This window comes from Sebastes fasciatus, chromosome 22, assembly GCF_043250625.1.
Source record: "Sebastes fasciatus isolate fSebFas1 chromosome 22, fSebFas1.pri, whole genome shotgun sequence".
NCBI lineage: Eukaryota > Metazoa > Chordata > Actinopteri > Perciformes > Sebastidae > Sebastes > Sebastes fasciatus.
In genome coordinates, this window is record NC_133816.1 from 2205277 (window position 1) to 2220084 (window position 14808).

The 14808-nt window shown below is 40.8% G+C and overlaps 1 protein-coding gene across 4 annotated transcripts in view; it reads left to right on the forward strand.

Moving 5' to 3' along the window:
• Window positions 1-14808, forward strand: part of arhgap36 (Rho GTPase activating protein 36) — a 104692-nt gene that overhangs the window by 58703 nt on the left and 31181 nt on the right. For all 4 annotated transcript variants that reach the window (XM_074623211.1, XM_074623213.1, XM_074623214.1 and 1 more), the window contains exon 2: window positions 846-1002. In XM_074623211.1, the coding sequence (XP_074479312.1) occupies window positions 846-1002 (157 nt within the window). The remainder of the gene's footprint in view (window positions 1-845; window positions 1003-14808) is intronic.

Here is a 14808-nt window from a genome sequence, read left to right on the forward strand (position 1 = left end):
AAGGCCTTTGAAAATGGCCATGCCAGGTTTTGCTCCTCAAAATTTAGTGTAAATTTGGAGCGTTGTTAAGCGTTCTTCCCGACAAGCTAACTCTAGTTTCATATGATACCAGTATCTTCAGTTTAAAAAAAAAAAAAAAATGTTTTAAAAAAGGTAAACGTAAAAATAAATAAATAAACATAAATGCAAAAATAAATGAATAAAGAAATGCAAAAATAAATTAATATTTTAATATTTTAAATTAAAATTTTTTTTTTTAAATAAATAAATAAAAGGGGAAATTAAACAAGAGTAAATAAATAGGGGAATTAATACAAAGATAAATAAATAAAGAAGCCAATTAAAATAATTTATGTTACATTTTATCAATTAATTAATGGCTACATTTATTTTTGATATCATTTTTGCTACATTAATTTATTCATTAATTTATTCTTTTTTTTTTTATTTTGGCAGGTTCCGTCCTCCATAGAGTAGGACTATTACTATGCAAAGTAATGTGTTAAATCAATGGAGTTTTCCCTTTATGAAAGGAACGGTTGTGACTGTAGAGAAAGAGACTGAAATTATTATTCATCACTCAGAAATCTGAAGGATAACAGACCCAAGATGGGTAAATTAAAAATAAAGAAACAAGAATGAAAAACTGATGAGAGGAATAATAAATGTAAATAGAGACATGAACTCTGAGCTTCTGGTCAACCTACAACAGCGTAGCTCACAGCCTGACGAGGGAGAACTTAACGGTCGGTTGATAATGTTCACTGATTACAGCCTGGAGAGATTTCCATTTCGTCTGTGAGGCTTTGGTTAAATTATTTTGATCATCGTTTCTCTCTCTGCAGGGGGACCACACGTGGGCGACCATGTTGGGGCAGAGTGTGCGGTTGCAGCCGGTGCCCATCCAGAGTCTGTCGGAGCTGGAGCGAGCCAGGTTACAGGAAGTCGCCTTGTACCACCTGGAGGAGAGGGACCTGGACCTCAAGATCAGCATCCCGAGAGGTACGAACATCTTTTCTCTTCTTGAGTCACGCACCGTTTTTTCAAAGCATATCAAGTTTTATCCCTGATTTCCTGCCTTTCATTCATTTGGATGCACTCAAATCCAAGATTTAAAGGTCTGTTTTCTTGCCTTTCCCCTGCACGGCATCTGGATTCTCACACATACCACACAAAAATCCATCTGGTCAGGCTTCAAGTAATGTGTTTGTAGGCAAAATGTTGAAATATTTCTCTAAGGGTCGACTGCCGAACGGCAACCTTTTTCAATGCATCTGGTCATTGTTAGTCTTCTTAACAACATACCTGTAGTCGACTTTCTTGAAATTTTGGATGTCAGAGCACCCAGGCATGTTTCAGCTAGGGATACTCATTTTGAAAAATGTTCTTAACCGAAATCCGACCCTCGTTAACCGATTATTAACCGTTAACCGACGAGATTTGTGCCTTGTACCAGCTGCAGGAGCACAACAGATATTGGTTGAGGGGAGTCCCCAGTTCACCGTCCGGGAGCGTTAACTTAGCAGCTACGATGCTGCGTGTAGCGTCGCGGACATGCAGCCACTTTCCCAGTAAAAGTCTCCACCACACATTTAGTTTAGTTTAGCAGGTTGTCAGCTGTGTGTCTGTCCGGCGTAACTTTAGCGAGTGTCCTACAAACAGTGTGTGTGTTTGTGCTACGTTAGCAGCTCTAGCATTACCGGAGGCTTCGTGCTTTCCGCCGCCGCACACGTAGTCTGAGTAACTTTAGTGAGTGTCCAACAGACCGTGTGTGTGTGTTGGCGGTGAGTGTGAGGTTGTTGGTGGCGTTCTAGCTGTGAACGTAGGTGTAGCAGTGTGTGTAGTTTATTTGTCGGTGAATAAATGCTATAAAACTACAACTCCTCCGCTCCGCTCAAGCGAGCCAGAGAGACCGGAGACAACTTCCTGTATACTGCAACTCCGGCTCCGCCTCTTAAGGTGGGCTGTTAAGGTGGACCAGTTTTTCTCCTCAAAGTGACGAACCGCTCCTCTGAGCCGCTCAGCTTTTGAGTTAATTATTAACATTTCTTTTAACCGTTTTAACCGATAGCGATAATCGGTTAAAATGCTTAATGTCAGTTAACGGTTAAACGGTTAATTATTGACATCCCTAGTTTCAAGATTGTCATAGCGTCTTGAAATTAATGAAATCAATCTTAAAACTTTGCAACAATTCAAATTATAAACAACGACCCTAATGAAGACCTACGTCGGTCGCAACACGTTGGTCATTTTAAACAATTATTGCCATGTAAAGAAAAAGGCAAACGTTACAAGGTGCTAATTCTTAGTATCGATACAGTAGATTATTTACCTTGCAAATCGATTTTAGATCGATATACTGTGTGTCCTCCGTGAAGGACAACTTGCCGAGTACCTATTGATGTAGTTGGATTGTAGGAATATACAGTAAATGCATCGACGCAGTAGATGAACGACGTCTCACCCCCTTTTTTATAGCATCAGATAACTGAATTAAAACCAAACTTGAAAAATGAGCACTTGAACATCATGACTTCCTAAAATGTCAGAAACTATCTTTAAGAAACATTTATTTGGCGTGTACTTTTGACTTTTGACTTTGGCCCATCCGCTAACATGGAGGGGGCGGGACTTACGACCTATACCGCAGCCAGCCAACAGGGGACGATCCAGATGTTTTGGTTTCACTTTTTGGCGAGCTGTCATGTCGTCCATCTTTATACAGTCTATGTTTAAAATGTAGAAAAAACAGTTAAAGTGGTCTTTGCTGAAAAGGCTTCTCAGAATGTGGAGGACTGATGAATTACGACTGCACTTCTTGGTGGATGTGGCTACTTCCGATGTTTAGTCCTGCTTGTGTTGCGGAGTGGCAGTTTAAAGAAGCACGATGACGTGTTAAACCTGGCGCCAGTTGAGTAGGTGTGAGTTATAAGAGTGAATCAGCCCCCTCCCGTTAACAGCTGAGGTTGAACTGTCCTCGAGGGAGCCGTAACAGTCTGCTAGTGAATCTGAGGAATGAGTGTGAGGCAGGACGACGTTGAGGATGAGTGCTCCAGTCAACGCTCATTCTGTACACACGTGTAAGTGATCCACGTCATCGATCATGATAAGAAAAGGGCAAAGGATGCTGCACAAGTTGTTTATTCTTCCACGTGTCTCCCTCGATATCTTAAATACCACTGACAGGATTTTGAGTGCAGGTCAGGATAAATGATGAAAGACAACATATGGTAGACGCTTTTAAAAAGGCCAGTGTTGTTTTTCTGATGAGGAGAGTTTAGAAAAGGCTTCTTGATCTTGGCTCTTCGCCTGCTATGGACACAAAAATAATCTCATAGGGAACTCTGTGCTAAGAGCTAAATTATTTTTCTACACCAGTCGCCATTTTTGAGGCCATTCTTCTGTTTTTGTTTTTTTTAGATATCCCCATTTCTAATCCTGCTTCTCATGTTGAAAACATGCTATCTAAAAGCCAGGGACCACACACAAGAAGACTTTATTATCCTAGAAGGCAGTGAAAACACTCAGCGTCACATTTAATGACAGATTACAGCCAGACACTACTTTTAGATTTCCTTCACAATGAGCTCAAACTTCAGGATCGTTCTCAATTTGTCCAAATTTCCGTAATAAAAAAATGTCTCCCTCACTTTTAAATATCTAATTTTTGTCCCCTCATTTCAGATTTTTTTTCTCACTGAAGTCTCTCTAGACAGCATCTTCTGTCTGTCCAGAGTCCCGTCTGAGTCCACTTCAGTTATTGCTGTGCGCTCAGAGTAATAAGCTTTATGAGCAGGAATGGTTATTTTGCCTTGGGTTTCTCTTTTTAAGCTGCTTTCAGGCTGCCCTGACTTATTGGTGAAGGTTGTTGGATTTTTTTTGGTTAAAAGAAAAACAGTTTTTACTTCGGTTTACAGTCTCCTAAAAAGACGCTGGAATTGAACATCAGTCAAACATAAGCACTGTGCTTTACTGTTAAAAAGTATACATACATATATATGTGTTTCTTTCTTCATTGTTATGTTCATGCTGTTGTTAGCTACAGGGGCCTATAAGAAATAAAGCATGGGTAAAGATTTTAGGTAATGTGTGTGAGCCATAGACCGCATATAAAGATGGTAGGGATGTTAATAATTAACAGTTTCACCGACATTAAGAATTTTAACCAATTAACGCTATCGGTTAAAACAAATATTGAAAATTAATTAAAAAGCTGAACAAAACTCAGAGAAGCGGCTTTGGCCTGGTCCACCTTAACATCCCACCTTAAGAGAGTCTTAGCCGGACTTGCAGTATACAGGAAGTTGGCTCCGGTCTGAGGAGTTGTAGTTTCATAGCATTTATTCACCAACAAATAAACTGTACAAACACTGCTACAGCTACGTTCACAGCTAGAACGCCTACGCCTACGCCAACACACACACACGGTCTGTAGGACACTCTCTAACATTACGCCGCGCTGACAACGGCGAGCACGAAGCCTCCGGCAATGCTAGAGCTGCTAACGTAGCACAAATACACATACTGTTTGTTGGACACTCGTAACGTTACGCCGGGCAGACAAACACCGGACGGTGAACTGGAGACTCAGTTGTCTGTTGTGCTCATACACTGCAGCTGGAGCACCGCTGCATGCGACGCACTAATCTTGTCGGTTAACGGTTAATAATCGGTTAACGAAGGTCGTTTATCGGTTTAACAAAAAAATTCTAAATTAGCATCCCTAAAAGATGGACAAAACGTCTCCACTTCCTCCCACTGTACAGAAGTGAAGCCAAAACATCCCGGATACGGGAGCTGCCATCTTGAGATTCTGATGTCATTTTGAATCGCGGTATCGAGGACACCCGCCTGAACCAATCACGAGCCGAGCACGGCCGCAGCTTGTCAGCGAGAGAGACTCACAGCTGTCAATCATGACCTCTCACCAACTTTTTATAGCATCAAATAACTAATTAAAACCAAATTTATCAGAATAATAAATGTCCCATCCGCTAACATGGAGGAGGCGGGTTTTATGACCTATACTGATGCAGCCAGCCACCAGGGGGCGATCCAGATGTTTTGGCTAAACTTTTGGGGATCTGTCATGTAGTCCATCTTTATACACAGTTTATGGTGTAAGCTATTATCCACGATGAAAAGCATCTTTCTCTTTTTAAAGCTGCTACATGGAACTTTAAGTCTGTGTTGATTTTGCCGGTCTCTGTGGACAAAAGCGTCCCTTTAAATAAACCTCTCATTTTACTGCATCGGGGTCTGACAGTCTGAGCTCTCCACCTCCCGCCGGAGCTCCGACTGCAGGTCGAAGGCGACGGTGAAAGGCTCACCTGGAGTCTGAGCTGAAGGAGTTTCTGGTGAACCTGCATGATTTTGTCTGATTTCGCGCTGAATCTGACCCAGTGGCACCGATGACAAGCATTAAGAATAACTATATAGAAATAGCTAGGGATGCACCGATAACGATAGCAGTATTGGGTATCGGGTCTCGGGTCCGATACTTTGCTCATGTACTCATTCTCGCAAAACGTCTTCGATACAACGACACCGATACCACTTTACGGTGGGGCGCCCGACCCCTCAGCCGGTGCACACCGGCTCTCACTTTCATTGCACCACAGGGTGCCTTTTACGTGAGCGAGCCCCGATCTGGCGGCACGATGCGGTCGGGGCGCACTAAGGACAGTCCTCCCCGGTTGACAGGGAGCAGGGGGCCGCCCCCGGCGGTGAGAGAGGGCGCAGCGAGCCCTTGGGCCACGGTGTGGTGAGGTCCGGGCTGGGAGCGCTGTAAAGCTGCAGCCATGAGCCACCTTCTTCCCGAGCCTTTCCAAGCCGACCTAGAGCCGGTGGCGGCGCACCGCCTCGTATGTGGGACTCCCCAGCCTGCCGTGTGTCGCTCACACCCTCCAGCTGGCTGTTAACGAGGGTCTTTAGGCACAGAGAAGTACTCGTATCGGTACTCGGTATCGGCGAGTACCCAAATGTAAGTACTTGTACTCGGTCTGAAAAAAGTGGTATCGGTGCATCCCTAGAAATAGCCAATCATTTCGCTGATGGTCTCGTTTACTTATGTAAGTCATTTAGAGGCATCAGCATTAAACTGAGGCTGTTTCCTAACCAGCTAAAAGTTCCTCACAGTAACTTCAAGCAAGAAAGTCTATTCTCCATGTAGGCTATTGTCCTACCTTACAGCTCCATCAGACCCTGTACTGTGATAACAGCGGGAAATACCTCAACACCATTCATCTTCTCACCACTGGATCTACTCCCTGCTTTGAAATATATTGTTTATGTGCCATTGCTTATCTATCTGAACTCTGAAATCCAATAAAGTAAAGGATAGTTTCACAAAGAAGCCGTAAATCTTTCAAACACCTCGCAGACTGCAGACTGGGAGGTTTTTTATCTGGTGTTTATTGGGGCTGGAGGTGATCGCTGAGGTCAGGAGGAGCACTAGAGGCTGACGCTAAGAAACAAACACAGCTGATTGTAGAGGTGGTGTGTGTGTTAGTGTGTCTAGGAGCTGTTGGTAGCCTTTCTCCTGTGAGACCAGTCCTTACATAAGCTGCTTTTCTCAGACTCGACTGTCCCATACTGTTGTTCTCTCTCAGGGTTATTAACCCTTCGACCTGCTCGACTTTGAGCCCCGCTGCTGATTCAGACATGATCTCCAATAAACAGTGAGGCTCAATTATTCTGTAGCTCATCTGCCGTCATGGTTTTGATTCCCAAGAATGTACAAATATATATCTTACTTACTTTTTTGTTTTGAGTAATTTGATGTTTGCGAGTCAAGAGCAGTCATCTTCTCTTCCTTTTGCTGCATTTCTTGGTGCATTACTAATACCTGTAGATGAATAAAAATAGTGTGAAACCATTAGTAGGAATGTGCATCGCCTCATTCCTGTAATCATGTGTGCACACAGGAACGAACAAAACAGGATCCCACTAATAAAAGCAATGCTCATAAACTCCACAGCGTACCTTTAAACCTGCCATAACTGAGTTTTATTGGCCCCTTTCATGCTGTTGCATTGTTTTCACATTATTTGATTATAAAAATATATATTATAGCCACTTTAAGTTATATTGAAGTTGTGTCTTTTCCAGAGTGATGGTCCTGGTCCTGCAGCCCAGTCGCCAGATTAAATGGTGGCATTGTATGTTTCTGCAAACCACTGGATATGATGAATGTCGACGTTTCTGAGCCAAAAATATGTTTCATAAATACGTTTCAGCCTCGTTTCCAGCTTCCAAAAGTTGCAGTAGTAAGGTTAAAATTAAGATAATGGTTTGTGTTAAAATAATAATGTAACAACGCAGCGCGACAACACAGCGCAACAATCCAGCGCACCAACGCAGGTAACAACGCAGGTAACAACGTAGGTAACAACGTAGCGTAACAACCTAGGTAACAACGTAGCGTAACAACGTGCGTAACAACGTAGCGTAACAAAGTAGTGTAAGTAGCACCACAACGTAGCGCCACAACGCTGAAAGCGCTGAAACGTATTTCTGAAACAACGTAGCGTCACAACGTAGCATCACAACATAGCGTACCAACGTAGCGTCACAACGTAGCGTCACAACGTAGCGTACCAACGTAGCGTAACAACGTAGCGTAACAACGTAGCGTAACAACGTAGTGTAAGTAGCGCCACAGCGCTGAAAGCGCTGAAACGTATTTCTGAAACAACATAGCGTCACAACATAGCGTCACAACATAGCGTCACAACGTAGCGTCATAACGTAGCGTCACAACGTAGCATCACAACGTAGCATCACAACGTAGCATCACAACGTAGCATCACAACGTAGCGTACCAACTCTAACAACGTAACTACTGTAAACAACAACTTCCCTTAGCTGACTTTTTATCTTACATTATGTAATAAGATAAGTAAATGTTTACTTTTGGCCTCACAAATATTTTTGCAACTATTTTGTAGTAACAGTCATTTTGTCGTTTCTTTACTAGCCTGTTATTCGAACTGTAAGTCCAAAACTATATATAACAAATCACCTGCTGATGCTTGATAAAACTGCACAATTGTGCACAATGTTTTTTTTTGTTTGTTTTGTTTTCAGAAATCTACTTGCCCAAAGTCAGTTTTTATTTGCCCCTATACATTGTTTTATTTACACTGTATTAGTGGTTATCAAATAACAACAAAGACTAAAGTTAATTGTCATGTTTTATCCACCTTGCTCTCAAACTTGCAGCAAACTGCACTATACATAGTTGGAGATTCGCCCACATCCTTTAACGCCACACAATTGAAATGCTCGCTTGCTTTTCAGCTCATTAAATTTGTCTTTACCCGCCGCCATTTTCTTGTGAGTGACCGATCAGTAATGCACAACTCTCAACAGAGATGAGAAGGAAGCGAGATGGCTCAATCCTTAGCTACTTCCATTTTCAGCTGTGGCAAAAAAAACAATGTGTTTAATTCTTGTTTACCACTTGTTGTAGTTGAGCTGCTAGATTTACTAGCCCAACGTGGCATTTTACTTGCCCCGGGCAATCGGTCAATCCTTATTGTTGAGCCATGTTTAATGCTGAAACAATACTGGCATATTTAATATCCGGCTTCTCAGTGTTGGCAGTCAGGGATGTTAAGCCTGTGTGAACGTGTATTACTCGTGTTGTGAGGACATAAATCTGTTTGCAGCCACATTTTGGGGACATAAAGCAGGTCCTCTATTGGCCTCAAGGGAATAAATGTAAGTAAATGAATCTTTCCATAAGTGATGGAAACAAGTTTGTGAGTCAGAGAAACTTAACATCCTGTGAGACTCCACTCGTCCCTACTGTCCTCACTTTCGGGAAGTTTTCCTATTTTCCTCTCTTGTTTTCTTGTTCTTCATTCTTTAATCTTTAGGGATGAATGTATACTCTTTTTCCATCAGGTCAGGGTTCAATTACACACTGAGAATCATGGGAAAACACGAGTAAATCACTCCCCATTTACTGCTTTCTCTTGGCTTTTCTATGAACTTAAATTTGTATGAATGTGCTTGCAAGCAAGTTGAAATTCAGGGAATAGACTTCCCAGAACATCTCCACATCTGGGATGTTTGTGATGATGCCATGTGTTCCCTATTTGGAAAACGACCCGGCTTTGAATCGGTAATTTGTAAACGCCAGTTTTACGCACCAAAAAAATTCTTTCCACCCACATAAACCCGACCACAGCTCGTAAAACACCAGAAAACACACTCTCATACATTCCCCGTTTCCACTGGAAGTGAAGTTGTTTGGGAACATTTGGGGAACTTAATTGTTAAATTAATTAATAAAAGCAAAATACATACAAATAAATAAATAAATAATACCAAAAATGAACTTAAGTCTGACATTTTATTTGTGTTTAATCATATAACTCAAGTCAAGTTTGACACAGTTCCAGACAGCAAAAAGAGGATTACAAATGTACCATAAAATGCAAAATTTAACCATACACTCACAACACTAATACATATGTATTTTTTTTAATTAATACAGAATTTGGTTTATTGACAAATAGGTTTCACGTACAAGGAATTTGCTTTGGGCGTGTTGGTGCATAACATAAACATTGTATGGTAAACATAGTAAGAGAACATTAATTTGAAATAAAAAATAAGTACAAAAATCAAGAAACAAAAATAAAGAATAGAAAAAAAATTACAAATAAAATATTTTAAAAAATACTATAAAATACAACATATGTACAATACATCTGAATTCAAATGAGAGCCGTATAGAAGAGAATTACAATTAAAACATGACAAAAGTACTATAAAAATATGTACAATATATCTGAAATAAAATAAAAGAGCTGAGCAAAATTGTACAAGGAATGTGCAAAGGTTCATAGTATGAAGTATAAAAAGAATATTCAATGTACAGAGATATAATCACAAAGATGTGCGTTAATGTAACACATAGACAGATATGAAGAGAACGTTAATGTAATGTAATGCATTCATCTACCCTCCTGTTTGTGTTATAGAACATTTGTTATTACTGTAGATACAGAGGAAAAAAAATAAACAATATACTGTGATTGATAGTGTGATTCTCAGCAGTGGTACCAGTGAGTGCAGAGTGCAAACAAAATGACTGAAGAGTACGTCTCTGTTTCTGTTAGCTAATATTCACCAAATCAATTTAAAGAAATATATTTGTATTAGTCACAGAAGAAGAATTTACCTGTTCTTTGTGCTTCAAAACTAAATTTAGTTTGGAATGAGACAAAGCTAGGAATAGCTAAAAAGCTAATCTCTCTCTCCGACAAACAAGCTTTTTCCGACCAATTAAAAACAGAGTCACTGCGGTCCGTTTTTGCCATTTTACATATCTTACATGCATTATATTTATTCAGTATGTATTCACAATTCAGCTTTAAATAAAGAAGAACATTTTTGGGTGAGCTTGGAACACTGTAAGGCTGGCTAAATTAGCTAGCTACTGTATACTGTATATAAAAGACTCTATACACTATAATATACTCTATACACTAAGTACAATTACTCAATCATATATGATGTATGCTTTCATAGTTGATGGTATCATATTACATATACAAAATTGTGTTGACAATATCCTTTGCCCTTGTATAATTTCTATTTTTATATCTATTCTTATTTTATATTTCTCTATTTATATGGACTTATACCTGTCCTTGTGCTGCTGCAACACCTGAATTCCCACTCTCGCGATCAATAAAGGCTTATCTTATCTTATCGTGTCTTACCGTATCGTATCATATCTTATTGTATTTTATTGTATTGTTTTTTCTTACAGTATGGTATGGTATTGTATGGTATGGTATGGTATCTTATTTTACTGTATCTTACCGTATCGTATTGTATCTTATCTTATCTTATTTTATTTTACTGTATCTTACCGTATGGTATGGTATGGTATGGTATGGTATCTTATCTTATTTTACCGTATGGTATGGTATCGTACCGTATCGTACCAGTATAGTATGGTACTGTATCTAATCTTATCTTATCTTATCTTATCTTATTTTATTTTACTGTATCTTACCGTATCGTATCGTACCGTATAGTATCGTATCTTATCTTTACCCCACAAAGTTCCACTAGGGATGTGCTAAAGTGTTAGCATGATCACTAAAGTGACACATCTATCTGAGACTAACAGACAATAACTCTTTTATGTCCCTTGATGCATAGTTTTGTCAATGAATATCCCCATTCCTTTAACGGTTATGCAGCAGATCTCAGACTCCAACATGTGATGCTTTGAAATATAAGGTCTGAACGATGACATGAATGCAGGAATAGTCTGAATCTACTCACAAAGTTCTCTGTCAGTGAGTCTGGGAATATTCATCCTCATTTTCTCCCCCGGGGTTGAAATCTCTCCAGTCCGTCACGGTCTTAGCATCACCTCCCACCGCCACGCTCCCCTCCAGCCGCCACACTCCCCTCCCACAGCCACGCCTTGTTAGTTTTTCGGGTTCCTTCTTCTGCATTTCTGTTTCTTTGTTTTTTTCCATCTCTCTCTCCATCTCCATTACAAAAATATTTCTTTCTTCACCATCTTTCAGTCTTTCCTCCTCTTTATCTCTGACTTTCAACTGCCATAAAACCTCTCCAGTCTCGTAATACAAGCACACTGTATTTTGTATGTCAGCAGTGGTATAGTGATTAATTATGAGGTGTGTATCCTGCTAGGTGGATGGGTAGGTTACCGAGGAGGAAGTGGGTATACACTCCTCTAGGTTAGTATACTGTAAACCGACAGAAAAAGAGGAGGGTATACCCTGTATACCTGCATATACCCTCTGCTGTATACTGTCCTTACATTTATGTACATGCATGGCCCAAAGTGCTGGCATTTGAGTGCAGTGGTGGAATGTAGCTAAGTACATTTACTACTAGGGATGCACCGATACCGGTCCAATACTGTGCTCATGTACTCGTATTCGCAGAGCGGCTCCGATACAACGGCACCGATACAACGGCACCGATACCACTTTACAGCTGCGTGACGTTAACCTCTCGTCACCATCTTTCGGGTCCTCAGGCTCCACCTCCCCGACGGTGCGGGCGAAACGGGCCGGTGGTGCGCCCGACTACGCTGGGCCGGGATCCCACCTCAGCCGGCGTGTGCCGAATCTCTATTTCATTGCGCCACGGGGTTTTGCTCCACCCTCTGACTTGCGCGTGCGTTAGACTCCTTGGACCCCTGGCGCCTTTTACGTGGGCCCGCGGCATGACGCGGTTGGGGTGCACCGAGGACAGTCCACCTCGGTCGACAGTCGCACCGGGAGCAGGGAGCCCCGTCACGGTGCGGCAAGGTCCAGGCGGGGAGCGTTGTAAAGCTGCGGCTGCGAGCCACCTTCGCCCCGAGCCTTTCCAAGCCGACCTAGAGCTGGTGGCAGCGCACCACCTCGTATGCTGGCCTCCCCAGCCTGCCGTGTGTCGCTCACACCCTCCAGCTGGCTGTTAACGAGGGTCTTTAGGCACAGAGAAGTACTCGTATCGGTACTCGGTATCGGCGAGTACCCAAATGTAAGTACTTGTACTCGGTCTGAAAATAGTGGTATCGGTGTATCCCTATTTACTACTGTACTTAAGTAAAAATTTGAGGTACTTGTACTTTACTTGGGTCTTATCTTTTCATGTCACCTTCTACTTCTACTCCACTACATTTCAGAGGGAAATAATGTAGTTTTTACTCGACTACATTTATTTATTAGCTTTAGTTACAGTACTTTACAAATTAAGATGATGTTTTGTTATAAATGAAACTACCCAACAGTTACAAGTACAGCTGATTGATTAATTGGCAACTATTTTGATAATTCATTGTTATTTTTTATGCAAAAACATTTCATGGTTCCAGCTTCCCAGAATGTGAAGATTTGCTGCTTTTCTTTTTAATAATATTAATGTATTTGTAATTAAGCTCTGGGTCATTGTGACGGTATTTCTCCCTATTTTCACAATTTTTACAAACCAAACAAATCAATCGATTAATGGAGAAAATAATCAGCTGATTGATCCACAATGAAAATAAACAGTAGTTCAATCCTGCTTTTACATTAATGCATGAATAATAATATTCTAAAGGTATAATATATAATAGTAGAACAGTCACAGGGGCTAGTTTTTATACTTTTAAGACTTTAAATACATTTTACTGATTATACTTACATGCTTTTACTGAAGTTACATTTTCAATGCAGGTCTTATGCTTTTAGTAAAGTATTTTTACAGTGCGGTATTAGTACTTTTACCTAAGTAAATGATCTGAATATGTCCTCCACCATCGTTTGAGTGTGTGTACCTGTGTATGTTTTTGTGCGTGAGTGTGTTTGTTAGTTTCATTGGCAGCATCCAGTGAATTCTTTGTGGAACGTGTCAGTAGTTGTGGGATAGATTTGCTCTTATTTGGTGTTTTGGAGAGTTCATTCTCAAGCTCCAACCTCTGAATCGCTGCTCTACAGGGACACCGAACTAACTCGCTCTCTCCTTCCACTTCTCACTTTCTTTCTCTTCCCTTAAGCTCCGCTTGTTCCATTTGATTTCTTAGTTCTTATAACTTGAAAAGCCTCTTTTTCAAAAGTGAAATAATTCGTCAATCGACACATAATTGATTGCCAAGTGATTTGATAATCAAGTAATCGTTTTTCAAGCAAAAACTCAAATTTTCTCTGCTTCTAGCTTCTCAAATATGAGGGTTTTGCTGCTTTTCTCCTTTTTACATCACTGTAAATTCAGTATTTTGGATTGTTAATTGGATATAAAAACTACTATAGGCTTGGAGAAATGGTGACAAAAAAATATTTTCCTGGACAAGACAGACAGCAACAAGACAGAGTGACATGTTAACAACATATAACAGAATATGCCACAACAAAATGTGATCATGATTAAAATTGTCAATTATGAAAACTCCTATAAACAACCTAAAGTGGCGCCTTAAAGGGACAGTGTGTAGGATCTGGTGGCATCTAGTGGTGGGGTTGCAGATTGCAACCAACTGAGTACCCCTCCACTCACTCCTCCCTTTCCTAGACTGCGGTAACGTGAGCCGCCGAGTGCAAAACCGTGGTGACAATGTTCTCCTTGCTCAGAGGCCATCCATACCATAATAACACTACTTTAGGAGCAACGGATCCCTCAGAGGTTTCACGGAGAAGCTACATTTACTGCATCTGTGTTTAAATAGTAGAAAATCAAACATCGACAAGTGTGAAATTGCTGGATTGATCTTCAGTTTGTGATCCTGTTATCGATTTGAAACGATGCAAAACTTTCTGCCAACAACGAAATAAGGATGCAAAACTGCAGGAAAATCTCCACTTGTTACCCTGGTTCTGTTTTTCCTCTCTTTGTTTATCTTAGCTCTCTGTGAATCTGTGAATGTGCATTATGTAATACTGTGAGTGCACACATGTGTGCACACACACACACACGCACACACACTCTCTCAGGGATTAGCCCTAGCTGGAGGTGGCGTGTGCGTGGTGGGAGGGGCCGTGCACTTTGGAAATAAACTTTAATTTCCTGCAGTCATGGGAATTTGACCCTTTTATCCTGACATTCACACACATAAGTACGTGCACGCACGCTCGCATGGACACAAATACTTTCTTTCTTTCTTTTGCCGTACTGTTTTAATTTGCTGTTTTGTTTCTCTGTGATTAAAGGAGAAATGATATTCATATTTAGAGTCACAGATATTCTAGACGGCATTATTTGCACTGAACTCTGATTGTTCCTTAATAGGGAAAAGGCCCGATGTTGAGTTAGTGATTTCTAAACACCAGCTTTAGTAAG